Source organism: Scleropages formosus, chromosome 14, assembly GCF_900964775.1.
Source record: "Scleropages formosus chromosome 14, fSclFor1.1, whole genome shotgun sequence".
Lineage (NCBI taxonomy): Eukaryota > Metazoa > Chordata > Actinopteri > Osteoglossiformes > Osteoglossidae > Scleropages > Scleropages formosus.
The window spans coordinates 27667205-27693279 of NC_041819.1; the positions used below are offsets into that span (position 1 = coordinate 27667205).

The 26075-nt window shown below is 42.7% G+C and overlaps 1 protein-coding gene and 1 long non-coding RNA gene across 16 annotated transcripts in view; one reads left to right on the forward strand and one right to left on the reverse strand.

Moving 5' to 3' along the window:
• The window catches only part of LOC108926850 (spindle pole body component 110-like), a 69234-nt gene that overhangs the window by 15482 nt on the left and 27677 nt on the right, over window positions 1-26075 (forward strand). Inside the window, exons 1-17 of one of the 15 annotated variants that reach the window (XM_029257912.1) lie at window positions 7768-7859; window positions 9329-9610; window positions 9947-10189; window positions 10314-10424; window positions 10609-10674; window positions 11394-11555; window positions 11650-11817; window positions 12253-12432; window positions 12923-13102; window positions 13731-13940; window positions 14271-14399; window positions 14632-14775; window positions 15146-15283; window positions 15399-15614; window positions 15805-15963; window positions 16779-16880; window positions 17196-17792. In XM_029257912.1, coding sequence (XP_029113745.1) covers window positions 7802-7859; window positions 9329-9610; window positions 9947-10189; window positions 10314-10424; window positions 10609-10674; window positions 11394-11555; window positions 11650-11817; window positions 12253-12432; window positions 12923-13102; window positions 13731-13940; window positions 14271-14399; window positions 14632-14775; window positions 15146-15283; window positions 15399-15614; window positions 15805-15963; window positions 16779-16880; window positions 17196-17251 — 2604 coding nt within the window. In that variant the 5' untranslated portion in view covers window positions 7768-7801 and the 3' untranslated portion in view covers window positions 17252-17792. Of the gene's footprint in view, window positions 1-731; window positions 909-2242; window positions 2480-2645; window positions 2775-3072; window positions 3256-3598; window positions 3728-3959; window positions 4104-4558; window positions 4691-5515; window positions 6672-7767; window positions 7860-9328; window positions 9611-9946; window positions 10190-10313; window positions 10425-10608; window positions 10675-11393; window positions 11556-11649; window positions 11818-12252; window positions 12433-12922; window positions 13103-13730; window positions 13941-14270; window positions 14400-14631; window positions 14776-15145; window positions 15284-15398; window positions 15615-15804; window positions 15964-16778; window positions 16906-17195; window positions 17793-20044; window positions 20134-20419; window positions 20713-21176; window positions 21459-23370; window positions 23614-23914; window positions 24032-25140; window positions 25204-25727; window positions 25893-26075 lie in introns of those variants that run through there. The other 14 variants (XM_029257913.1, XM_029257908.1, XM_029257903.1 and 11 more) reach the window with 14 other exon arrangements.
• Window positions 18768-21150, reverse strand: LOC114912208 (uncharacterized). The gene is made up of 4 exons (XR_003798149.1): window positions 20950-21150; window positions 20024-20123; window positions 19000-19083; window positions 18768-18808 (listed from the first exon to the last, which is right to left on the reverse strand). It is a non-coding gene; the product is annotated as an uncharacterized LOC114912208 (long non-coding RNA).

Consider the following 26075-nt stretch of genomic DNA (forward strand, 5'->3'; position numbering starts at 1 on the left):
ACAGTTAATAAAAGTAGAGTGGGCTAATAGAAGATAAAAAAAAAATATATAAAGTACACAATATACAAAATAGACACTAGACATTATATGTTTGGGTGTGAGTCCCCCAAGGTTGAAAGAGGTGCAAGAGGTGGTTCGTTGTGCAAGGGCAACATCTGCACCGGGACCTAATGGGGTTCCTTATCAGGTTTACAAAGGCGCCCCGGATGTCCTAAAGTCTTTGTGAACGCAGATGGTGGTTGTATGGAGGAAGGGAATTACTCTGAAGACATGGCTGAGAACGGGAGGGGTATTTATAGCCAAGGAAACTGTTGCTGCAGAGATATGGCAAATCAAGCCTTCTTAATGTTGAGGGAAAGCTACGTTTTAGTGTAGTGGTGCAGAGATTGTCTACATATTTGTTAGCAAACAATTTAATTGACACATCTGTGCACAAAGCAGAAATTGTGGGATTTTCAGGATGCCTAGAACATTGCAGTATAATCTGGGCTCAGATTAAGGTAGGTAAGACGGAAGGTAAAGACCTTCACATGGTATTTCTGGACTTGACAAATGCTTTTGTTTCAGAGCCACATGATCTCTTGTGGAAGGAATTTGATTTTTTTAAAATCCCAGAGTGCATTGCAAGACTGTTTAAGGTGTGTTTTGAGGACATTGAGTTTTATTCCCAACATTCATGAAACGTTGCTTTACTGATTGTTCACATAGTGCTGTTTTCTGGTGCCCCACAGATGTAATCGTTAAACCTGTAAGTGAAAGAAAGAAGCGGTTTGAACCACCTGCATGTAGCCCAAATAACGTAAAGCATGAGCGCAGAAGTATTCAATGGAAGGACAAGACAAGTGAGACTGAAGCGAAGGTGGACGAGCAGAAGGACAAGGACACAGATCAGGAACCCAGAGCAGCAGGTACTGTGACCTTCCTACCTGTCAGGTGAGGTAGAGGATGGCCAGGTAACACTGACTGCTCAACATACTGTATGTTGCTCTCATGTCTTCATTTATTCTCCATCTTCAGTGGAGAAAAAGGTGAGTTGAGAAGTGCAGGCTGGAAACGAGGACGTGACAATTTGTTAGAAGACCTTTCTCTCACTTCTATGGAAGTTTACACATTTATTTTTACAGTTATGCCGGAAACTTACAGGACGTACCCAGCACGAAAATAAAACTTTGTGTCTTTTACCATTTTATAAACTCCTCCTTTTTTTTTTTTAAAGAGTGACTAGATGACAACAAATGTGTTTCTGTAAGGAACTGATTGTGAAAAGCTGAAAAAACTCACATTAGTTCAGGGATAGAAACACAGATTAGGAGAGAAACGCAGGTCAGATTCACTCAGTGAGACTCATTTCTGAATGAAGTGAATTCAAGTATTTTAGGGTAAACAATTCTCCCCGGTTCTCTGACTATTTTTACATGGAATTAGAGTAAAATGAACCCCATGTCCTGCTGCTGGTTAAACTCGGTAACTTTCCACCGTTGAGCTGAAACAAGGGGCTCAGTGATATGTGCTACTCTGCTGTTTCAGTACCAGTTCCTATGTAACAATTGTTGTTACATTGTGTCCCTAAGTGCTATACAGGAAAAAGTCATTACTTGTTGAAATGATGAATATATTAATAAATTTAAAGCACTCTTATCCAATAGCGTTGAGCATTGTCAGATTGACAGTAATCTGGTCTAAAGGCATTGGGGGGACCAGGGGGCCAATCATATTTTGGGGGGGGGGGGTCACCCCATGTCACCCCATGTCACCCCTTGACACACACCCCTACACTGCACGGTAAGTCCAGTTATTCTATTAAATTAAGAATAAAGTTTTATACATTATGAATGTTAATAGGGGGCGCGGTGGCGCAGTGGGTTTGACCGAGTGCTGCTCTCCTGTGGGTCTGGGGTTCGCGTCCCGCTTGGGGTGTCTTGTGATGGACTGGCGTCCCGTCCTGGGTGTGTCCCCTCCCCCTCTGGCTTTGCACCCTGTGTTGCCGGGTAGGCTCTGGTTCCCCGCGACCCCGTCTGGGATAAGCGGTTCAGAAAGTGTGTGTGTGTGTGTGTGTGTGTGTGTGTGTGTGTGTGTGTGTGTGTGTGTGTGTGTGTGTGTGTGTGTATTTTAATAATAATACTGAGCTCAATTCCAAGAGTCAGTAATCAGTTCGTAGGCTGAAAATTAACTAACTTACAAAATTTCAGAAATTGTCATATTTCTCAAGTGACACTTTTCCCTTCAATTAATGTGTTTACAGAAATAAATACAGGTTCATGGAGCAAAAACACATTAGAGGATGACAGTAAGACAGTGAGACACCTTAATTCACCAGCAGAGACTCTTGAAAAGGATGGAGTAAAAGTGAAAGAGAATAAGTCGAAACAGAAGGACAACAGTAAGAGTTTGGAGCAGAATGAGCAAAAACTAAGAGATAATGAGAAGGAAAGTGAAAAAGTGATGGATTTGAAAATGAAGCAGGAGAACCAAGTATCAGGTACTGTGATGATGTCATTTCATTATTATTAATGAACAATTGTCTTTTTACATTATTGTACTGAGAGAGTCAAAGTGAGTGCAATGAATCAATTTGAAGGGTACAGTAAAGATCTCTAATACATTTTAAATTCTACAAAATAAAGACTTAAAATGTGTGTTTACAGACACAAACACTGAGATGTGCAGTCAAGATAAATCGACGGTGGGATCCATTAATACAACAACAGGGGCTAAAGAGAATGAAGCCACAAAAATGACGGATGTGGATAAAACGGAGAGAAAAGGATCAGCAGGTACTGTGATGATGTCATTGTATTATTAATGAACAATTGTTGTGACATTGTGTCCCTAAGTGCTATACAAGAAAATGTGAGTACTTGTGTAAATGATGAATAAATTAATAAATGAAATTTAGTGTAATAAGCGGCTATGAATAGTTGCTCAGCACAGCTTGGCCTTACGCCCTCTGTTACCGGGTAGGCTCCGGTTTTCCGCGACCCCGTATGGGGACAAGCGGTTCTGAAACTGTGTGTGTGTGTGTGTGTGTGTGTGTGTGTGTGTGTGTGTGTGTGTGTGTGTGTGTGTTTCCAGAAACAAACCCGGAGCAGGGGAGTCAAAATCTGTTGGTGGATGGTAATAATATACAGGAACACAGTAAATCAGGAGCAGATGGAAATGAGGAGGAAGGTGGAAAAGGACAGAAAGAGAAACAGGAAAAGAGAGCAGAAGATCCTACGAAGGACTCAGCGATGGAGAGAAGTGAATCTGCTCCAGGTACCGTTCTTAGTGCTCACAGCGAGTGTCTCTGTGCTCCTCACATACTGTCAGTGTTCAAGTGAACAACAGGTTCGGACAGAAATCACCTGTAGCCTCGATGTGCAACACGGTCTTCTGAGAAAATCACCGGTTGGACACGGAACTCTATGAAACACACAACCGTCTCATAGTTAAATTTTCATAGTGACTGTGATGTGTGTGTTTTTTTTTTTTTTTTTTACATTATTGTCCAGCCTTAGGAAAACAGAGTGAGTGTGATGAATCAATTTGAAGGGTACAGTAAAGATCTCTAATACATTTTAAATTCTACAAAATAAAGACTTAAAATGTGTGTTCACAGACACAAACACTGAGATGTGCAGTCAAGATAAATCGACGGTGGGATCCATTAATACAACAACAGGGGCTAAAGAGAATGAAGCCACAAAAATGACGGATGTGGATAAAACGGAGAGAAAAGGATCAGCAGGTACTGTGATGATGTCATTGTATTATTATTAATGAACAATTGTTGTGACATTGTGTCCCTAAGTGCTATACAAGAAAATGTGAGTACTTGTTTAAATGATGAATATATTAATAAATGAAATTTAGTGTAATAAACTGCTATGAATGGGTGCTCAGCACAGCTCAGGAGATTTAAAAGTCCATGGAAAACTTCACTTGCAAAATTAATACTTAACATATAAATGTGTTTGCAGAAATGAACACAGATTCATCCAACCGAAATGATTCACACGTTGATGGTCAGACAGTGGGACGCAGTGACAAACAGAAAGAGAAACAGGAAAAGGGAGCAGAAGATCCTAAAAAGGAGTCAGTGAGGAAGAGAGAAGGATCAGCAGGTACTGTGATGATGTCACTGCTCAGGTGGGATGGAGATCATTCACACAAAGTTCTCTCAGGCCATGTGACGCTGTCAGTGTTCACACTAAGAGTTTCATTCCGAGAGAATCACAGACTGGACCTGCAATTTAAAACCTCAGATGCTTTTATGAATTAAATTATTATGCTGGTTACATTGTTAAAAATGTAGGGGGTGCGGTGGCGCAGTGGGTTGGGCCGCAGTCCTACTCTCCGGTGGGTCTGGGGTTCGAGTCCCGCTTGGGGTGCCTTGCGACGGACTGGCGTCCCGTCCTGGGTGTGTCCCTTCCCCCTCTGGCCTTACGCCCTGTGTTGCCGGGTAGGCTCCGGTTCCCCGTGACCCCGTATGGGACAAGCGGTTCTGAAACTGTGTGTGTGTGTACATTGTTAAATTAAGAGTTAGTCCTGATAAAGATTTTTTCGTACCCGAACACAGGTGAGTCCAGCACAAATCGAAAGACGGCTGAGATGGAAAATCTGGCTAAGAAGGACACACAGACGGGGACTGATGTGACACAAAGTGCTAGAGAGACAGATGGCGAAACACAGTCAGAACGCAGAGATACAGGTACTGTGATGATGTCACTGAATTGATGGGAACTGGTGTGAATTAAATTTAATCAAACATGAATGATGGGCTGAATTATTATGAATTTAAAGTTGTTCACATAAAGCAGTGTTTTGGTAACAACTCGTTTGATAACCTGTGTTTGCATGGGTTTCCTGTGGGTGCTCTGGTTTCCTCTCTCAATCCAAAGACATGCAGTGCAGGTGGACTGGTGTTGCTAAAGTGTCCTGTGTGTGTGTGTGTGTGTGTGTGTGTGTGTGTGTGTGTGTGTGTGTGTGTGTGGTTATCCTGGAATGGACTGGTGTTCCATCCAGGCTTCACCCCCTCAGCCTTATCCCCAATGCTTCAGGGATAGGCTCAGGATCACCAGGACCCTGCTCAGGACCAGCAGTAACTGGAACCGGGTGGATTAACGTCTTGGTCCTTCAGGATGTTCAGAATCAGCTATGAGATCCAGGAGACAAACACACATGCCAGCACAGTTAATTCACAATAATAATAATTTCTACTTTTAATTACAGTTTATTTTCTTTGTGTCACCACTGAACAGTGTGTTACTGTAGCTGTATAAACTGGAGAAATGTCTGTATCTGCAGAAGAACAGTCTTACATATTTAATATACTGGCCTTAAAAAGAGATGTTAATATTTTACCAGATTAAATCACAACCAAATAATTACTTTATCAGAATAAAAAAAAAAATTACTAAATAATTGCTTTTTCAAAGTAAACACCACTATATTTCTCAGGTATGTAGGTAAAGTTATTTGTAGGACTTTGAGTTTAACCTGTGTGTCTGTGTCTCACAAACTCTTTACTCCACAGCAGATCCACAGCATCAGGGGACAGAGGGAGGGGAGGAGAGCTGTGACCCTCAGTGCAGAACGGAGGGACAAGGAGGAGGTGGACAAAGAGGGACCGACAGGCAGGTGGACAATGAGGAGCAACGAGGAGTGTTGGGAAGGACAGATGAGACAGAGGGCGATCACTGACCACAGCACACAGTGACATGTCGGACAAAATTTCATAGACACACACACACACACACACAGGAAAGCATATACAGAGGTACATAGGACACCGCTGATAGTGCAGTGGTTAGAGCTGCTGCTTTTGGACCTGAAAGTTGCAGGCTTGAGTTTTGCCCTCAGATGTCATACCCTTGATCAAGGTACTTACCCTGTATTACTCCAGTAAAATTACCCAGCTCTGTAAATGGCAAAGTAGCACTTTACATCACTTCGGAGAAAAGTGTTCGCTAAACAATTAATCACTCAAAGTTTTATTTGTCAAATGCAAGAAAATACAGTGTACAGCAGTGGTTGCTGGCAATGAAATATGTTTTCTGCAAGCTCATGGGGGGGGTGTGAGTAACAAAATACAGTAAGGATACAGTGAATAATACGTTAAAAACAGATCCCAAAATAGAACACAAAAGGAACTGAGTAACACTAATAACTATTAAAAGTATTTAATGGAAAGCAGAGGAGCTGCTGAATTCGGATCCTGCTTGACTTTTCAGGAGTCTAAGAACCTGGAGGTAGAAGCTACTCTGAAGTCTGTGTGATTTTCATTTGATACACTGGTAACGTTTGCACGCTGTGTGTGTGAGAGACAGTCAGGACTCTATGCATCTTACCACAGTTAAACGGTACCGTCCAAAGTGAGCAGCTGAGACACTGAAGAACTGCTGAAGGTGCAGAGTCCTGCTGTAACTGTAATATTTCAGCGTAATTTTGTGAAACACTGTATTTATGTACTTGTTTTTTTTGTCTGTGCTGTAATTGTAATTTGTGTTGATTTGTATTTAATCTCAGTGTAAATGTAATTTGCACTGTGTTTATAGTCACTACAATGTTTATTGTACTGCAGCTGAGCCTTTGTTTTGTTCTGCTCATTTCCCACCGAGGTCTTATCATGCTTGTGACTCCATAACGATGGTAAATTATGGTAAATACTTGTCTTGTACTGAGGTATAATAATAAACATATACAACAAACATTTTGCGTGACTGTACAGTTCCGTGCAAATCAAATCTAAGTCAACATGAACAAGTGAACAGTTTTTCCCTTATTTTCTCCCTCTTTTTTTGTGTAATATAATAGTGATAATAATAATGCAATTACTGGAATGAGCACAAAACATCACTAGGGGTCATTCCTAAGGCCTGTGGATCATTGAGGTTCTGATCAGTAGGACGGACTGCTGTCTCGTCCACAACCACCGACACCGACACCGACACCTGTACGGCCAACGCGGACGGAGCGCTCCCACGCATGCGCACTCGCACTCGCACTCGCACACCTCTTACGTCACACGCATCATCCCGGCGCAGCGCTGGGGTACAGAACACAGTGATAATGCAGTAATTCAGAAGTGTAACTAAGAGGGACTAACAGAATAAACACAAAGGTAGCAACAACAACAACGTACAGTAACGTTTAAATAAATAATACCGAACGCCGGTATACAATAATAACAATAATAAAAACCGAGTCGGGCCGCGGACACGACCCCACCCACCCACTCACCCACCCACTGTCACGCAGTCAGTGTGTCCTTCACTTTACCTGCGACAGGACTTTTCCAGGGAAAAAACACAGTAAATGAAATGTATTGATAATCGCGATGCCACACACGTGACGTGTAGAAGTACATGATTAGTGACGCGTCGCATATTCGTACAGCTTTTTGACAGACAGGTGGAGAAGAAGCGCAGCCGCGGACTGTTGTTTGTCAGTCCGGTTAGAGACGGAATTCATGACGGAATCAAGAAATTCCTGCTGGATCCACATGATGATGATGATGATGATGAACTCGGAGAGAAAACGGAACCGAACACAACAATCGGCCCGGGTCATCATGAAATGATCAACTCAAGTCATTCTCATCATTTGTCACACATGAAATCATGGTACTGAACTTAGTCGTTTTAAACTATATAGATGTAGGATTATTTCAATGAATAAAACAAGTCAAGCGCGCTGCCGCTGCGCTGGTGACTCATCATCATCAATTAATTATTATTAAGAGCTCATGATCGCGGTACGAACTGCTTTGTAAGTTGTTTCACTTTCGTTTTGCTTCCCGGGAAACGATCCGATCGGGATCATGGAGGGAAAAGTGTGGAAATTCCTTCTCCTGCTTCTTCTCACTAAACACACATTTGGTGAGTGTGTTTTTTCGCTTATTCTTGATTCTTATTGGTGTGATGGATGGGTGTGTTTCCATATGAATGCTGCTGAAACGCAGGTAAAATCAGTGTAAAACACTGTAATGCGCAGGAGGAAGGCCAATGACACGGACTTTACGTCATTAAACCGAATTATTACAGGTAAACGGACAAATTCTGTGCCTCTAAAACAACTGGAGTCTCTTTCTTTGTTGCATGATGTCTATAGTGGAATTAAATTATTACCGCGGTGATTTACTGTGATATCTGCTGTGTGTGAGATCTGTGTCGCTGTGACGTTACTGTATTAATACATTTTACAGACACTCTTCTCCAGCCCTGAAGTGTACAGCTGATGTAAATTACTGTGTCTTCACTGCATTTCAATAATCATGTCCGTGTCGCTACTCAGTTTTTACTACATTGACTGTGAAGCTGTCAGTAACACAGGAAAGAGCTGCTCATTCATTGTGTCTCTCATATGAATATTAATACTTCCTCGGTCACTTTGTGCTTCTGTACAGCCCAGGCAAATACTGTATAACCCTCAGATATGAAAATATACCTGATGCAAGTCATCCAGCAGTGTAGAGGCCCACGCTACTCAGCGACGTCCCCTAGGGAAGAACGGGGTTGAACTGTAATAGTGTGTGTTGGTGTGTGGAAGATGTAGATCAGTTGTATTTTTTGAAGCCAGGAGGGGATCTTTTTTTGAGCTTTGAATGTTTGTTACTGGAGAGAGACTTTGTGTGACTGTATTGTGACAATGTATTTCGTGAAAAGATCTCTTAGTTAGTTTTGCTGATCCACCGTAAAAAATGTAGTTGTTTTTAAATTTGGTTAGTTGTTAATTAGGGGGTGTGGTGGCGCAGTGGGTTTGACCGAGTGCTGCTCGCCTGTGGGTCTGGGGTTTGAGTCCCGCTTGGGGTGCCTTGCGACGGCCTGGCGTCCCGTCCTGGGTGTGTCCCCTCCCCCTCTGGCCTTACGCCCTGAATTGCCTGGTTAGGCTCCGGTTCCCCCGTGACCCCGTATGGGACAAGCGGTTCTGAAAATGTGTGTGTGTGTGTGTGTGTGTGTGTGTGTGTGTGTGTGTGTGTGATTTTAAATACTGTATAACCCTCAGATATGAAAATAGGCAGTAAAGTGGTGTTTTATCCTGTTTCTACCACAGTCATCAGTTACTGTTGTTCTACATTCATGGTGCGATGTTTTTACATCACTTTTGAACTTTAGTTGATGTAAGTTTACCATGATGTTAGATATGTTTGTGGATTCAGTGGATTACTCAAAATCAGTGTATTTTACTCCTCACTGCTGTTCACGGAGATGTTCCCATTGACCATCTAACCATCTTGTGTTCAGCCTTGTGGGCAAGAGATTCTCCTGTTTAATCACATCAACATTTAATCAAACTGTGTACTGTGAAACTTTTTGTGTCCTGAGAGCAACTCACTCCTGTATGGCAGGTCAGCTGTTCAGCAGACGAAACGGAGAGGTCACACTGACCGCAGCGGTTAAAGGAACTTTTGAGGAGATCCTCTGGAAGTGGAATGATGACAAAGCGATTGAGTTTGCTCCTGATGAAGGACTAACAGAGTATTGGAAATTCAAAGGGCGAACGACACTGAACACTCAAACGGGAGAATTAACGATCAGAAACCTACAGAAAACAGATTCTGGAAGGTACAAGGCCGAGGTGCTGGTGGGCGGGACCCTTCAGTACTCTGTGTTCGATGTGACGGTCCTTGGTGAGTCTGCTGATCACTGTGTCCAGCTGTGGAAGGAGGGGTGCAGATCATGGGAGGAGTCTGAGTCCCGCTAATGTATCATACAGTGTGTTATACTGTTACACTTTATAACACTTCAAACTAAAACAGTTTCTCTGAACACCACGTTTCATTAAGGCCATTATATACATATTTATGCATAGTTCTGGGGCTTAAAATGTTTCACTTCCATCTCTGCTGCCAGACTGTTACTCTGTGAGGTTGAGCACCTTTCTAATTATGGTTCAACCATTGTAGAGTGTTTACTACTGCGCCCCCTGGTGTGTGACTCTCTTCACCTGTGTGTATCCTGTGTAGACGCTGTGACCCGACCAACAGTGCAGTGTGAGCAGAGGGATTCTGTAGGGATTCTACGTTGTCACAGCGAAGGAGAGATGGGACAGTATCGGTGGGAGGGGCCTAATGATTTATTAAGGAACTGGACCGATCAGCCAATAGAACTACAGGTCAACAGCTCTGACTCCGCCTACACCTGTGTGGTGAAGAACCCTGTGAGTGAGGAGAGCAGTGAGGCCTTTCCTGCTGAACGCTGCTTTAAAGGTGAGCAGAGATCCAGCTGCAGCCAGATGTTTGACTCGGAGTCCTAGAGACACACTCTTCTGAGTGTTTCCACATGTGCGGTAAGAGGTGACACAGTGACACTTTCCCTCTCTTTCTTTTCTAGAACGTTCTGCTGTCGGTGCTCTTATTGCTGCTGTCGTTGCTGTCGCTGTTATTGCTGCTGTTGGTTTGATCGCTGGATTTTACTGTGTTTACCGCAGTAGAAGAGGAAAAGGTACCTTCCTTTCACACCATTAGTTGGGGTAAAAAGCCATATGAAGAGGGTGGTAAACCAGGTGTTTTGCTCTGTGGCTCCGTGTGCTGCTTACACTGTACCTGTAAAGACACATTGACACTGTTGGTGTGAATCAGGAGGTCAGTGACTCATTGTACTTGTCGCTGTTCCTCTGTCATCACAGAGCGGCCTGTAGAAGATCCTGGAGAAGCGAAGGAGGAGGAAACAGCTCTGCTGTACAGCACTGAAGGTACTAGAATGTTCTCTGCTTCTGGTGGTTGTGGTCGGTTTCTCAGAGCTCATCTTGCTGCTGTACAGACAGTCGACTTCTTTGACACTTCAGTTCTTACACTATTTAGCATTTTTCTGTCCTGTAAAATTCACACCTTTGGGCTGTATTTCTGTCTGATGCTCCATGAAATTACATACGAACGAAAATGTTTACATATCACACGTTAAATAACAATAAGCTCAACTTCAAGAGTCAGTATTCATTTTGGGGGCTGAAATCCCTACTGAGAGCACAGAATAGAGGTAAGAACAGACCAAAGTTTACTGTTATATTTACTGAACTGACACTTTTCCACTGATTTACCCATTTACATGGCAGGGTAATTTTTACTGTATCAGTTCATGGTAAGTACCTCCATCAACCTGGTTCCTTAGAGGACAAGGGAGCATTGTACCCACTGCCACACCTGCATCACTGACACTCATGATGATCCATGATGTTCATGAGCTCTGCCCTGTGTTACTATCAAGGTGTTACACTGTGTTTTTATCGTATTCATCATCAATCAGAGATCTCTTAGAGAAAAATGTCAGTGTGACCTTACACTGCTTTTTACCACATCTCTCTGTGGATTCACTCCTACTGTACATCTGTGACATTTTTCTGCTACACAAAAAGCAAAATATTAATTTCTCAAATTGCTATTAATTGAGTGATAATGACATTGTGTCCTGCAGAATCAGGTCAGACGGAAAGAGAAAGGAAGGAAGGAAACAGAGCAGATAAACTGAAATACGAGAATGAGAACGGGAAACAGAACGAGTGTGAAAGTGCAGAGAATGAGAATGAAGGAGAGAAAGAGACTGAAGTGGAAGAAAAGGTGGAGAACAGAGCATCAGGTACTGTGATGATGTCATTGCTCAGGTGTGTACAGGTCAAACATAATAAATAAATAATAAATAAATTTAATTAACATACTGTACTGTTTTTCAGAATTAGACACTGGAGATGGAAGAACGGTTTCAGAAGAGGACAAGAGGAGCTCAAAGACACAGGATGAGAACAAGAGTTTGGAGCAGAATGAGCTGAAAGCAGATTCTCCTGAGAAGGAAGGAGAAAAAGTGACGGAAGTGGAAGGAAAGCAAGAGAACAGAGTGTCAGGTACAGTGATGATGTCATTGTTCAGGTGTGTACAGATCACACAGGTAACGATGTGATTGGTTACAGTGAGTGTCTCTTAGGTCTGTTAACAAGACCTAACAAGACCTGATGGTGGTTGGTAGTGTAACACTTATAGCTGCTGCCTTTGGCCCTGAAGGTTGCAGGTTTGAGTCCCACCTCTAGCTGTAGTACCCTTGACCAAGGTATTTACCCTGAATAGCTCCAGTAAAGTTACCCTGCTATATAAATGGGTAAATTATTGTAAGTAACTTAACACTGTATGTCACTTTGGAGAAAAGTGTGAGATGAATGTAAACCAGAGGCTGGATAAGTGACAACATCCCATGTAAAAAGTTCACAGCCCAATAAAGACTCACAGCAGTGTCCATGTGTTGTGTCACTATGAATTATAACTGAAAAATAATGTGTTTACAGACACAAACACATGTTTGATGGCCCAAACTACACCAATGGATGAGAGTAAGAGACTAGAAGACAGTGAAGCAGCAGCAGCGTCTGAAGAGAAGGAAGGCAAAAAAGGGAAGAACAGTAAGAAGGAGAAGAAGGACAAGAGGTCAAGAAGTACCGAGAAGAAGGAGCCAACGTACAAGACAGGTAAACATGGTCCAGTTACTGTTCTGAGTGCTCAACCTGTTAACAGTGAGCAACACTGGGACACACACTTGTTGATCTGTGATCCTTTAGCAGCTGGTGGCCTCTTTCCACCCGTCTTTCAATTTCATAATAACAGGTTACAGTGGAAAATATAGAAGCACAAGTGACAGCGTTTCCATGACTGAACGCTGAGGGAGGAGACAGCGGGGCAGCAGCACGTCATTGTTCAGTGTCTCCGCTCCACCAATAGGGGCAGCACTGTTCACATAAACAATAACGCTACTTTTCTGTAGTGCAGAATTTCTGTCACTGACCCTTCATTCACATATTATATCACTCAGAAACCCCCTGTACATCTACAGTCTGAATGAAGAAGTTAGAGACTTGAGTGAATGACAGTCCAACCACATATAACACAGTGACTGAGATGCATCAATTCAACAGTACGGTGATCATCCATAATACTGGCATCTTGCTGTGTGTCCTACAGAACTGGGAATTAAAGAATCGAAAAGGAGCCCCAAAGACCTGGACCTTAGTGTGAGCAGCACAAATAAACAAAAGGAAAACATTGAGATGTTTAGACAGAAAGGCTCAAAAACAACAGCTAATGAGAAGGATGAAGTTAGAAACATGGATGGGGAAGAACAGCAGGAAACCAGAGCAGCAGGTACTGTGATGATGTCACTTTTCAGATGTGCTAGAGCTCAGACAGACGATATTCCTCTCGATCCTTCTGATTCTTTTAGGTCATTTAATAGTGTCAGTACTCAGAGCAACAGTTTTATTATGAGAAAATCACATTTGATGTGCAACTCTTTGAAACTCCAAAGCACAAATTAATTATGTATATTCCCATAGTAGTAATGATTTTACTGCTGGCTTATTGTTCCTCTGCAATTTCTGACTTTTGTTAAGAGAACAAAGCCCACAGTACAGTGTTAATTCTATACCACAGTGTTAGTGTCAGTTTCATGGTACCAAGTTAGTGTCACTTACAGGTGATTAGTCTGAACAACACAACATACTGTATACATGTTCAGTCTGAACAGAAAAATCGGAGTCCTTATCTTTGTATAGCACCCTGAAAGTATGTAGTTAATTCAATATATACCCATGATGCCATTTTCTTACATTGCATCCTACAAGATTTAAAATCAGAATGTGCATTCACAGAAAGAAACTCCAAAACTGAATCAATCAATCGTAATAAGATACAGGAGCACGGTAATGCAATGCATGTTGTTCAGTAATACCACAAAAACCCATAATGCACTTCTTCCTTTCCATCCTACAAGGCTTAAAAGCAAAAAATGTCTTTCCAGAAACAAACCCGGAGCTGGGGAGTCGAAATCAGCCGGTGGATGGTAATAAGATACAGGAACACGGTAAATCAGGAGCAGATGGAAATGAGGAGGAAGGTGGAAAAGGACAGAAAGAGAAACAGGAAAAGAGAGCAGAAGATCCTACGAAGGACTCAGTGATGGAGAGAAGTGAACCTGCTCCAGGTACCGTTCTTAGTGCTCACAGCGAGTGTCTCTGTGCTCCTCACATACTGTCAGTGTTCAAGTGAACAACAGGTTCGGACAGAAATCACCTGCAGCCTCGATGTGCAACACGGTCTTCTGAGAAAATCACCGGTTGGACACGGAACTCTATGAAACACACAACCGTCTCATAGTTAAATTTTCATAGTGACTGTGATATGTTTTTTTAAAAAAAACATTGTCCAGCCTTAGGAAAACAGTGAGTGTGATGAATCAATCTGAAGGGTACAGTAAAGATCTCTAATACATTTTAAATTCTACAAAATAAAGACTTAAAATGTGTGTTCACAGACACAAACACTGAGATGTGCAGTCAAGATAAATCGATGGTGGGATCCATTAATACAACAACAGGGGCTAAAGAGAATGAAGCCACAAAAATGACGGCTGTGGATAAAACGGAGGGAAAAGGATCAGCAAGTACTGTGATGATGTCATTGCATTATTATTAATGAACAATTGTTGTGACATTGTGTCCCTAAGTGCTATACAAGAAAATGTGAGTACTTGTTTAAATGATGAATATATTAATAAATGAAATTTAGTGTAATAAACTGCTATGAATGGGTGCTCAGCACAGCTCAGGAGATTTAAAAGTCCATGGAAAACTTCACTTGCAAAATTAATACTTAACGTCTGCTTATGTTTGCAGAAATGAACACAGATTCATCCAACCAAAATGATTCACACGTTGGTGGTCAGACAGTGGGACGCAGTGACAAACAGAAAGAGAAACAGGAAAAGGGAGCAGAAGATCCCGAAAAGGAGCCAATGAGGAAGAGAAAAGGATCAGCAGGTACTGTGATGATGTCACTTCTCAGGTGGGATGGAGATCATTCACACAAAGTTCTCTCAGGCCATGTGATGCTGTCAGTGTTCACACTAAGAGTTTCATTCTGAGGGAATCACAGACTGGACCTGCAACTTAAAAACTCAAATGCTTTTATGAATTAAATCATCATACTAGTTACACTGTTGGTTATTTTTGTGTCACTCCTATGGTAAAATCATCACAATGGAGAAATCAGAGACCTCTGAATGAAACATTAACCTTAAATGACCCAGGGAGTGTGATACATGTAGTTAATAGTGCAATGAAAACACATGATGTACTTTTCTTGCTTTGTATCCTACAAAATAAAGACTTAAAATCCATGTTTTTGCAGTAATAAACACAGATTCATGCAGCCAGAACAGATCTGAAGGTGACAGCAATAGAGAGGGAAACATTGTCTCATCGGCAGAGACCAGTGAGAAGAAAGCAGAATCATTAATGGATAAAATACAGGAGAACAGAGTAACAGGTACTGTGATGATGTCATTGCTCAGAGAATAATAGCTCGCGATCTTTGTTCAGGTGGGTTACAGATCAAACAGGTAAATGAATTAATTCAATTAACGTACTGTACTATCATATAGAATTAAATGCTGAAGAGAGAAGAACAGTTTCAGAAGAAAACAAGAGGGGTGGAAATAGGCAGAAGGACGACAGTAAGAGTTTGGAGCAGAATGAGCAAAAACTAATAGATGATGAGACAGAAAGTGAAACAACGATGGATGTGGAAACTGAGCAGAAGAAAAGAGTTTCAAGTACTGTGATGATGTCACTGCTCAGGTGGGGTTCACAGCAAACAGGTAACATTCTGATTGGTCACAGTGAGTGTCTCTTATCCATGTGTGATGAGTCAAGACTAATTCATCTGAAAAAGTCCTGTTGTTGATCAAAACAAAATACACCAAAAGTTGTTTAACATGAAATAAAACAAATATATAAATTAAATATATTTCATTGAAAGCATTTCATTTTGTGCCGTGTGTGTTACAGATTTACAGCGGACCAGAAAAACAGCGAGCAGCGAAGAAAGAAGTGGTGACGTGTTCCACCCTCATGGAGGGAAGGATGAGAACATGGACTGGACACCTACAGCTGATGAGAAGGAAGGTGCCGGAAACAGGGATGTGGAAATGGAGAAGAGAGGATCAGGTACTGTGATGATGTCGTTGTTCAGGTGGGCTGGAGGACGGACAGGTAACGACCTGATTGTCACCGCGAGTCTCCGGACTCCTGTGACGCTGTCAGGGTTCAAATGAAAAGGCGGTTTGCAAGAAATTAACTGCAGACTGGATGCGTCACTGTGACGGGTTGTGTGTTTGTGGACTCCAGTGTAACACACACTGACTCAGTGAGGGTTCCCTCCTGTCTGCATGAAAACAGAGTCCAGTGTTCAAATAAACAACCAACACCAGGGGTGCGCAGTGCAGAATAAATGACGTGAACATAATTTTACTCTGATTTTAATCTCACAGGTATAAACCATGTAGGAATGAAGCAAAGGACATTGCATTATAAATAACAATATGCTGTACTGTGAACATGTGCACACAGTAAACACCAAATAAAGACACTGAAATACACTGTGTTTGTACAGTACTTTTTAACTAAATAATGAATCACTAATTACGTAAATGACTAATGGATACACTGACTTGGCTGAATAAAGGTTTGCAAATTGCATTAAGTTTTATATTTTTTTATACAAAAAATCATGGTAAATTAGTGTAAGCAACTCAGTGTACAAAGTGCGCACTGTGAGTCACCTTGAAGAAAAGTGTCAGATCAATAATGTTTATTAATAATCATCTGAAATAAAAAAAAGTGTGTTGTCAGTGTTTCCAGCTTAGTTACTCAGGCAGATAGGTGTGTGTGTGTGTGTGTGTGTGTGTGTGTGTGTGTGTGTAAACAAGGTCAGTGGATAATATATATTTTAATTACTGGTTTCTATTTCTATCCCTCCACAGACTCTCACATAAAAAGAAAGAGATCTGCAGAACCCAGGAGTGACAGGTTCCCCACTCATAAAAAGCACTGTGGCCAGATCCTCACAGCTGATGAGGAGGAAGGTGGAGAACACATGGATGTGGAAATGTATTAAGTGTCTTCATAGAGATCTGTACAAGAAAATATCAGTAGTTTTTCATTCTTTTATTTATTGAAGAATACGCTACTATATATTTATATATTCTGGAGAAATGTCTAATTGTATGTTCGGAGGTTCAGCGTCGTATGAAGGTGCCGGCCTTCTGAAGATACAACTTTTTTTCATTCACTTTTTTAGATACTGAAATATTAAACTTGACAGATCCATAAATAGAGTGATTTGTGAGTCCAGTCCCTCACGTGTACCTGTGTCTCTGTGTGACTCACGGTTCCAACAGCCTGCAGCAAATTGAGAAGAAGTAGGAGAAACGGGAGGAGGAAAGACAACGGATAGAGAGAAAAGAGGACGAGAACAGACCTCTGCAAAGAGGAGGACGAGGAGGAGGAGCAGAAGAACGTGGAGAAGCAGACAGATCTTAGATGGAGAAGCAGGAGTATATTGTAGAAGGACAACAGTGACATGGAGAAGGAGCACCTGGAGACCCCTGAAAGGACATGTGTCACAGAGGACTTTGTCAGTGACCGCAGCACTAACTGGCATCTTGTTCTACCATTAATATCACACACACACTGTGCATCTGTGTGTGTGTGTGTGTGTGTGTGTGTGTGTGTGTGTGTGTGTGTGTGTGTGTGTGTGTGAGAGACAGCATCTTGACAGAAGATGACTCAGTCCAAGGTAAGGAGCTCAGGTACCTCAGGTAACTGTATGAGGTCCAGTTAATATCTGTTAGAGCAGCAGGGGAGGAGAAATAAAACTGTGAATTAAAGTCATCAGTGGAATGAAAAACTACTGTATTTAGTTTTTTTGTACACTGGCAATTTTTATGTGTCCATTCTGTTTGTGGTTTGTTTTATTCTGTACTTCTGTAAATATTTCTGTGGAAAGATTTTTATATCTTTTTGTGTCCTTTAAAAATAATCACTGTGCTCATGATGTGCTGTTTTTATAACACCATGAATCTTTTTTTTTTTTTTTTTTACTGTGGTACAAGAAACATACCACTGTATGTTCACTGCTGTTGAACCTTTTTCAGTTTTTGACATTTCAAAATGTTCTTTCTGAGAAACTTTACAGTCTGTATTGTTGGTGTTATGTATTTTATATTATACTGTATTCTTGGTATTATCATTATATAGTATTGTTTTTAATATGGATAATACCTACATTGTCACAATAAATACTTGTCAAAATGAGCTGCATGACTTTGCTGCCCCAAAATACATACAGACAATAACAATGGAGTAGTAATTTTTCTTATAATATATTTCTTTAGTTTTATAAACAGCACAGGGTCACAGTTACATAGAGAGAAATTGTAAATATGTCCCCATTCATAGAGTGAGGGCTCAAGGTGAAAAGGTGACAATTTACCACAGGTATGATAATGTCACACATTTTAATAACTTCCAGAAGGGTCTCCAGATATTCCGGAATCCATTTAGATTAAGTTTCTCGGACTGTGGTGTAAACCCCAGTCCACCGAACTGCTATTTTACCACATTCCCAGAATGAATGTGTGTGAGCGCCTGGAGAGGATGAGTGCTGAAAACACAGCTGAGAAGAAGATCCTGTGAAGGTCACCTGCAGGGAGGGACATTCTGTCAATGAACTTGAAATTTTGCTCCTGATGTCGCAGCCTGCGGTTGGGCAGTAGCACCACGTTTCACACTGACCACCACCAGGAAGAAGCTCCCAAAGTCCTTTAAGTGCAGGGCGGTGGTTTACTTTATGGAGCGTTTATTGAGTGACCCATGAAGGGTCTGTCCAGGGGCCGAGTGTCGCCTTGTGCCCCGTGTTGCTGGGTTGGGCTCCGGTTCGCTGGGACAAGCGGTTGTTTACGATGGATGGATGGATGGATGGATGGATGGATGGATGGAGGGAGTAGCTCAACTATTACAATATTGTGTAAAAAAAAAAGGTTTATTAAAACTGTTATGATTATGATACATGAAAGCCTGAAGAGGTTATAAATATGAGGTATAAATTAAGAGCATAGGAGGATCAATAAGCACTGTAGTAATATTTACCATGCAGATCTAGCAGTTGAAGACATTAAATATATTTGTTGTAGCAATGCTCACCGTTTAAAATATGACAGGTGCTGATCCACTGGCAGAAAGAAGAGGTTTCACAGCAGCCATGGATCCTCATCAGTGACTTGAAAACTGCGAATAACATTTTACAATTTTCATCCACTTTAAAAACTGGAAGAAAACAAATATTTTGGTAACACTGCTATTAAAATCAATATTTAGAGGTACAGAGAATGTTCAAGAGTTTAAAAAATAAAAAAAAAGCCAACCCTGCTGGTGACACTCTTGTGTTGTGTGTGTTTTACTTTTTTTTCTTTTCAACTGTTGTTTTACAGAATAAATGGAGTTAAAAATCCTCACGCACTTGTTTCCTGCCTGGTCACGCAACGGACCTCACACACCCTAACGCGCCACACAGTTCTTTCGCTGATACACTGGTCAAGATATGTGTACCTTGATGTGCAGAGAGAAACTATAATGATATAATAAATTAAAGTACACACACACACTTTCTGAACTGCCTGTCCCGTACGGGGTCACGGAGAACCAGAGCCTAACCCGGCAACTCAGGGCATAAGGGCCGAGGGGGAGGGGACACACCCAGGACAGGATGCCAGTCCATCCCAACGCACCCCAAGCGGGACTCGAACCCCAGACCCACCGGAGAGCAGGACCCGGTCCAACCCACTGCACCACCGCGCCTCCCTAAATTAAAATATTCTAAGAAATTTAAAAAATACAACATTGAGGTGTCAGTGATTAGTAGAGGGAGCAGCTGAAGGAACATTAGATGAAATATGTTCAGCATGAGGCCGTTCCTGCGCCGGAACCTGTTGGGAACCTGTATTTACACCTGGGACCTGAGAGAGGAAATACCAGAGTGACACCGATGGGCCCTTTTCCAGGATCCCATAATGCACCGCAGGGCCCACGTACTCTGAGCGGGTAGGAGGGACAACCATGGTACGGCAGGGTACTAACCCTGGTAAAACCGCTGTGTGACACAGCTACTGTACGTTTGTTACCGTCTGTGTAGAATGAGAGGCGCGGAGTTTCGCTTCCTCACACTGACCGAGCTCCAGAGAGGGTCGCCGTGTCCGGTGTCATCTCAACGTCCCATTTCACAGGCAGTGTTACGCGTTTTACCGTGGTTTTCTGCCTTTCTTCTGAAACTGTGAACAGGTTTTGTTTCCTTCAATGTGAATTTAATAGAATATTTTCCACGCGTTAAAAAAATAAAGGGAAATAAATAGAAGTGCAAAGCAGGTTTCTTCGTTATTGTTCGAACACAAATAATTTGCTCCTGGGCTGTAATGCTGACAATCATGTCAAACCGGTTCTTATGAGATAGCATACCATAGTAAAAAAACAATAGTGGACGTTTTTGAAAATGCAGTTACTCACAAAAATAAATCAGACGATCTACAGAAACACCATGATATACCATGGTACACCCTGGTACGCTCATTTACGCTGTTGTCAGACACTTAACCACAATAAACACATTCCTTCTGATGGCTGTTGACAGAAATAAGCTCAGTGAAAACCAGCCTCCTATGAGTTAAACAGGGTGTGAACGGTGTAGTACAGTGTACAGCGTACACTACTGAAAAAGCGTCACTTTAAACGTGTCAGTAAATGTGAAGCAACGAAATTCCCAACTCGTTTCACTTTCAGATTCCAACACCCAGAAGACGACCATGGAAGAGCAGCTCTTTAAATACATTCATACCCTCTTTATTCTGACCCCACTGGTGTTTGGTGAGTGTTTCCATCCTTGTATCACTGAGTGTCTGGTGTGTCTTTTCATACAAATACATGAAACTGAAGAGAAAACAGTGAAAACCAGGTTACGCGGAAAAGTCGGTGACAATGTCGGTAATGTCAATAGAAATATTAATTGTTATGACGTGTAACAGTAGTGTTTTTATACAGCCCGACTGGCTCTTCAAACAAGTTATTGGAAAATACAGCGTCACCGAGTATCTTCTGACTGACCTGATAAATCACGTTCCGTGCAGGGATGTACAGTGCCGTGTACTGCGGTGTAAACAGGGTCTTTTACTCCTTCCTCTGTGCTCTTACTGACATGTTCACCCTGATCATGTGCTGTAGGCACTGACACTCACATATTCAGTGAAATCAAACAGTGACTCAACACCGGACGCTGTGCGCCGCAAAACTGCTTTGCGTGTTTGGGAAAACAAGTGACGCCTGCATTGCAGGTGAGATGTACCGCAGACCAAAGGAAGGGGTCTCGCTGACACCAGCCCTCAAAGGCCCTTTCGAAGAGCTCCTCTGGAAGTACAACGAGAACAAGGTGGCGGAGTATCGAGCAGGAGACGGAATCAACGTGTTCGGTCAGTTCAAGGGGAGGGCGACCCTGAACACGAAAACAGGACAATTAATGGTGAGAGACCTTCGGAAAGCAGATTCCGGACGCTACACGGCGGAGGTGCTCATGTCCGGGACAATGCAGGACTCTTCGTTTGACGTCAAGGTTATTGGTGAGTACGGTAGTGCCTCCTGGCCCCTTCCTCATCCTAAATGACATTTTCGTTCACACTATTGTATTTACTAAACATCTGCTTGTTTTGGGTCCTATTGTTTAGTTGTACCAATTATTATTATGGTTCCACCACCAGTTATTATGCGTTGTATGTGATGGTTTGCGTCTCGCTCTTTTTCTTCGCCCCCTTTGCGTGTGTCTCCAGCACAGGGTGCTACATAACTTTAAATAAATAAATTGCATTGAAATAGTGTGTTCAGCTTCTGGAGCAGGGTGTGTGACACTTGAAACATCGCACTTCTCAACACATAGAGCTGGACTTTGGCTTGGTGAGGTTGAGCGCCTTTCTCGAGGTTATCGAGCTTTTCGGTAGTTGCTCCCGCAGCCCCAAGGATACAAATGAGCTCCTTCCAGCAGCACACAACGCTCCAGGGGGTGTTTTTATTATGGATAATATCTAGTCAGGGTGGAGCTGAAGGTGAATTGTCTTCACTGCGCAACGAGGATGTTGAGAAGATTCATTGACAAGAACTCAGTTCTGTGCCACTGGGGACGGGCTGTTGTGAGAACCAAACCCCCACGTCACGCTCCAGTGGCACCGAACTGAGCCACACCACTGATAGACCACGTGGAGACATATGACATGAAAATTAATTTTAACACTGAGGTAAAACAATCACAGTTGTAAGTCCAGCTGTTCAGGTGAGTCAAGTGAGGCTTCTTGCCCATAGTTGTGTGTGTGTGCTCCAGAAAAGAGCTCTGACAAAACACACTTTGACATAAATTTTCAGTGCAATGTGATGTAACTGAAGGACCGCTGGAACTACAGGTGCATCAGTCACAAAAACTGCACTATAATTATTTCGTGTGTCACCAGTGTCAAAAACAATGGCAGCATGTGGCAAACAGTGACAAAGTGCATCGACAAAGAGGAGCAGTGGTCACAAGTCAAAGGTCACTGACAGGGACAGACAGACACTTCACAGGGTCGTTACTAAACGCCCCAAAAGTATAGGCTCAAAAATGACCAGAGTACTGAATCAGTACCTCCGTGACCCAGTGCCGACAAAAACTGAACACAGAGCTGGAATTTAGAGCACCGCGTTCACCTTTTGGACATCACTTGTGTCCAAGGCCAACGCAAAAAAACCGGCTGCTGTTAGAGCACGAATCCTGGACCCCAGAGCAATGGAAAACAGTAATATGATATATTACATATTATATAACAGTAATATAATATAATATTGACGGCTGGACCCAAGTGCAGTAATATGGCCTCATGAGTCGTCTTTCACCCTATTTCCTACACCTGGAGGGCTTATATTCCGAGAAAGCCAGAAGATGCCTTCAGCTCACCATGTCTGTGACCAAATGTTAAGCAAGGATCTGTAGCAGTTTGGAAGCCATCGGCTAGAGGTTGTTAGGTCTCATGACTGGTCTACATGGCCGTGTAACGGCCGAGGGATTTGAGATCATTTTGCAGGACCAGGTGCACCCTATGGTCCAAACACTGTTCCCTCACGATGTTCCCACATTCCAAGATGATAATGTTACCATGAATAGTTGGATGATTTCAGAACTTTCATAGCCTTCATGAGAAGTTCAGAAACACAGAGTGCACAATCGATCTCCACCTCCTTCACTCTTCAAAGAATTAGAAGCTTTTTTCCTTGGATAATGGTGACAAATCACAATGTACCCAGGTCAGCACTTGTGTGACAGCATTCCAACAAGGACTAAAACCATTCTGCTGACAAAGGTGGGATAATACTTATTAAGTCCTTGAAATCCATACTTTGTTAAGTGTTTTTGTTATTGTGTCCACCCTCTGTACAACAGCAGTTTCGCTCTGTGATTTGAACTGTAACCCCCCCAGTGTCTGACTGTTCACCTGTGCGTATCCTGTTTAGACGCTGTGACCAGACCAACAGTGCAGTGTGAGCAGAGGGATTCTGTAGGGATTCTACGCTGTCACAGCGAAGGAGAGATGGGACAGTATCGGTGGGAGGGGCCTAATGATTTGTTAAGGAACTGGACCGATCAGCCAATAGAGCTACAGGTCAGCAGCTCTGACTCCGCCTACACCTGTGTGGTGAAGAACCCTGTGAGTGAGGAGAGCAGCGAGACCTTTCCTGCCGAACACTGCTTTAAAGGTGAGCATCTCACCTGTGTGTTGCTACAGAGACCCAGCGGTGCGGGCGGTCGAATCAACGTCCATGATGAGTGTACCTGCCAGGTGTGTGTGCGCACAGGAAAATATTCCCACGTGAGGATGTAATCGGAGCAGCGTACGTCCAGCACATGTACAAAACTGGGGTCGCTCTCCATGTGGCAGCATTAGATCCTGTTCAATACTGTACATTATTGTACTTTGTGAGCCCACACCTTGCTGGGCACTTCCAGGTGTTCAGTACCTGCAGGTGGAACAATAACGCTTCATCTTCATATTCTTAGGGCTCTTTGCTCACCATGGTGCTGTTGCTGCCGTTGTCATTCTTGTGTCCGTCGTTCTCTCCGTTTCCGGTTTCCTCATTGGAGCCCATTGCATGCGCCGCAACAGCAGGAGGAACGGTAGGTCTCCGGAAATGTACATGTATACCTGTACCTACACTTTTTTTACAGTAACGGGTTCTTCCCATGTTATGGTGGAAGATACGAGCGCTCTGGTCATACCTGTACTTGTCGTAAGACTTACCTGTGACACACCAGGGTGTGCTGAGTTCACGCTGTGAGCTGGAGTGGGATGGCAAGGGGTCGTCTTACAGAGCATTTTATCGGTGTTACAGCCACTAATAGCTGTTAAACAAACAAAATATTTTGAAAAGATAATGAACTGAAGGAAAATGGATTTTCAGCTTCATTACAGTACAAATCAGGGACAATGAAAATCCATCAAACATTAACACAAACAGGAAGTAACTGATGTCAAACTAAACTCACAAAACAATAAAATTGGGTTTTTAATGTAATGTATAAAAATTTAAACTCTGAAACTGGCTCTTAACTCCAACTGTCAGACTGTGGATTTAATTCCCCCCCCCCCACTCACTCTTTAAAGAGTCTTTATGTGCCTTCACTGACTGTATCTGTGGGGGGAGGGGTGCAAGTAAATCAGAACACACACACACACACACTTTCTGAACCGCTTATCCCATTCGGGGTCGCGGGGAGCCAGAGCCAAACCCAACAACATAGGGCATAAGGCTGGAGGAGGAGGGGACACACCCAGGACAGGACGCCAGTCCATCACAAGGCACTCCAAGCGGGATCGAACCCCAGACCCACCAGAGAGCAGGACCTGGTCTAACCCACTGCGCCACCACACCCCCTAAATCAGAACATTTTCCCTAAAAATAAATATAAAGCAGTAAAATATAAAAGAACACACACACACATTTTCAGAACCGCTAGTCCCATACGGGGTCACGGGGAACCAGAGCCTAACCCGGCAACACAGGGCGCAAGGCTGGAGGGGGAGGGGACACACCCAGGACGGGACGCCAGTCCGTCGCAAGGCACCCCAAGCGGGACTCGAACCCCAGACCCACCGGAGAGCAGGACTGTGGTCCAACCCACTGTGCCACCGCACCCCCCTATAAAAGAACAAAAAGTTACATTTCATCTCTTTTTTCCCTGCTGAGAAAAAGTAAAGTAAAACAAAGTCCGTCCTGCACACCCAGGTCTGCGATGTGATCATGTAGGAAAGAAGGACGAGGAAACTGGACTGCTGCAGCATTATGAAGGTAATACCGTGGTCTTACTGGTCAGGTGAGGAGCACGTTCTATAGGTAAAGCTCTGGGTAGTCACAGCGAGTGGACGGATGGTGTTGTGGTCAGGCTTTACGGGGGGTGGGGAGGTAAAGATTATTGGTTCAAATCTCATCTACTGCTCTAATCCCCTTGATTGATGCACTTACCCTGCTTTGGTATAGCAAAAATTACTCTACTATAACTAGGTGTATTACTGTTGTTGGATGAGTTTAAATGATACAGATGTTGTGTGAAACATGCTCATTTGTCAACTCAGCTCCTATAGTAACTTTTATTTAATTTCTGTTCATTTTTGTGTCTCTGTTCTTAGTTTACGTTTCCTCTATAAGTCCACATTATTCCCTGAAGTTCTTAATTTTTAATGTTCATAAATGATATTTATAAACCTCTAAGAATGAAAACCCAGTCTAATGTTTCACAGTATATGTTCTACATAAAGTTTAGAACCATAAAAACTCAAATATTTTTTGTTTCCTACAAAATTTATACTTGAAAGAAAAAATAAATGTAGTTACAGAAAAAAACAGAGAGTTGTGCAGTCAAAATCCATCGGAGGACGACGGCAAGACGGTGGGACACATTGACTCACCTGCAGAGACTCAGGAGAAGGAAGGAGAAAAAGTGGCGGAAGTGGAAGAAAAAGTGGAGAACAGAGTATCAGGTACCGCGATGATGTCATTGTTCAGGTGTGTTACACATCAAACAGGTGACATTGTGACTGGTCACAGTCAGTGTCTCTTCGGTCAGTTAACACTTTTGTACCAGTAATACTGCAGTTAGTGCTGTAGTGGTTATAACTGCTGCCTTTGGTCCTGAAGGTTGCAGGTTTGAGTCCCACCTCCAG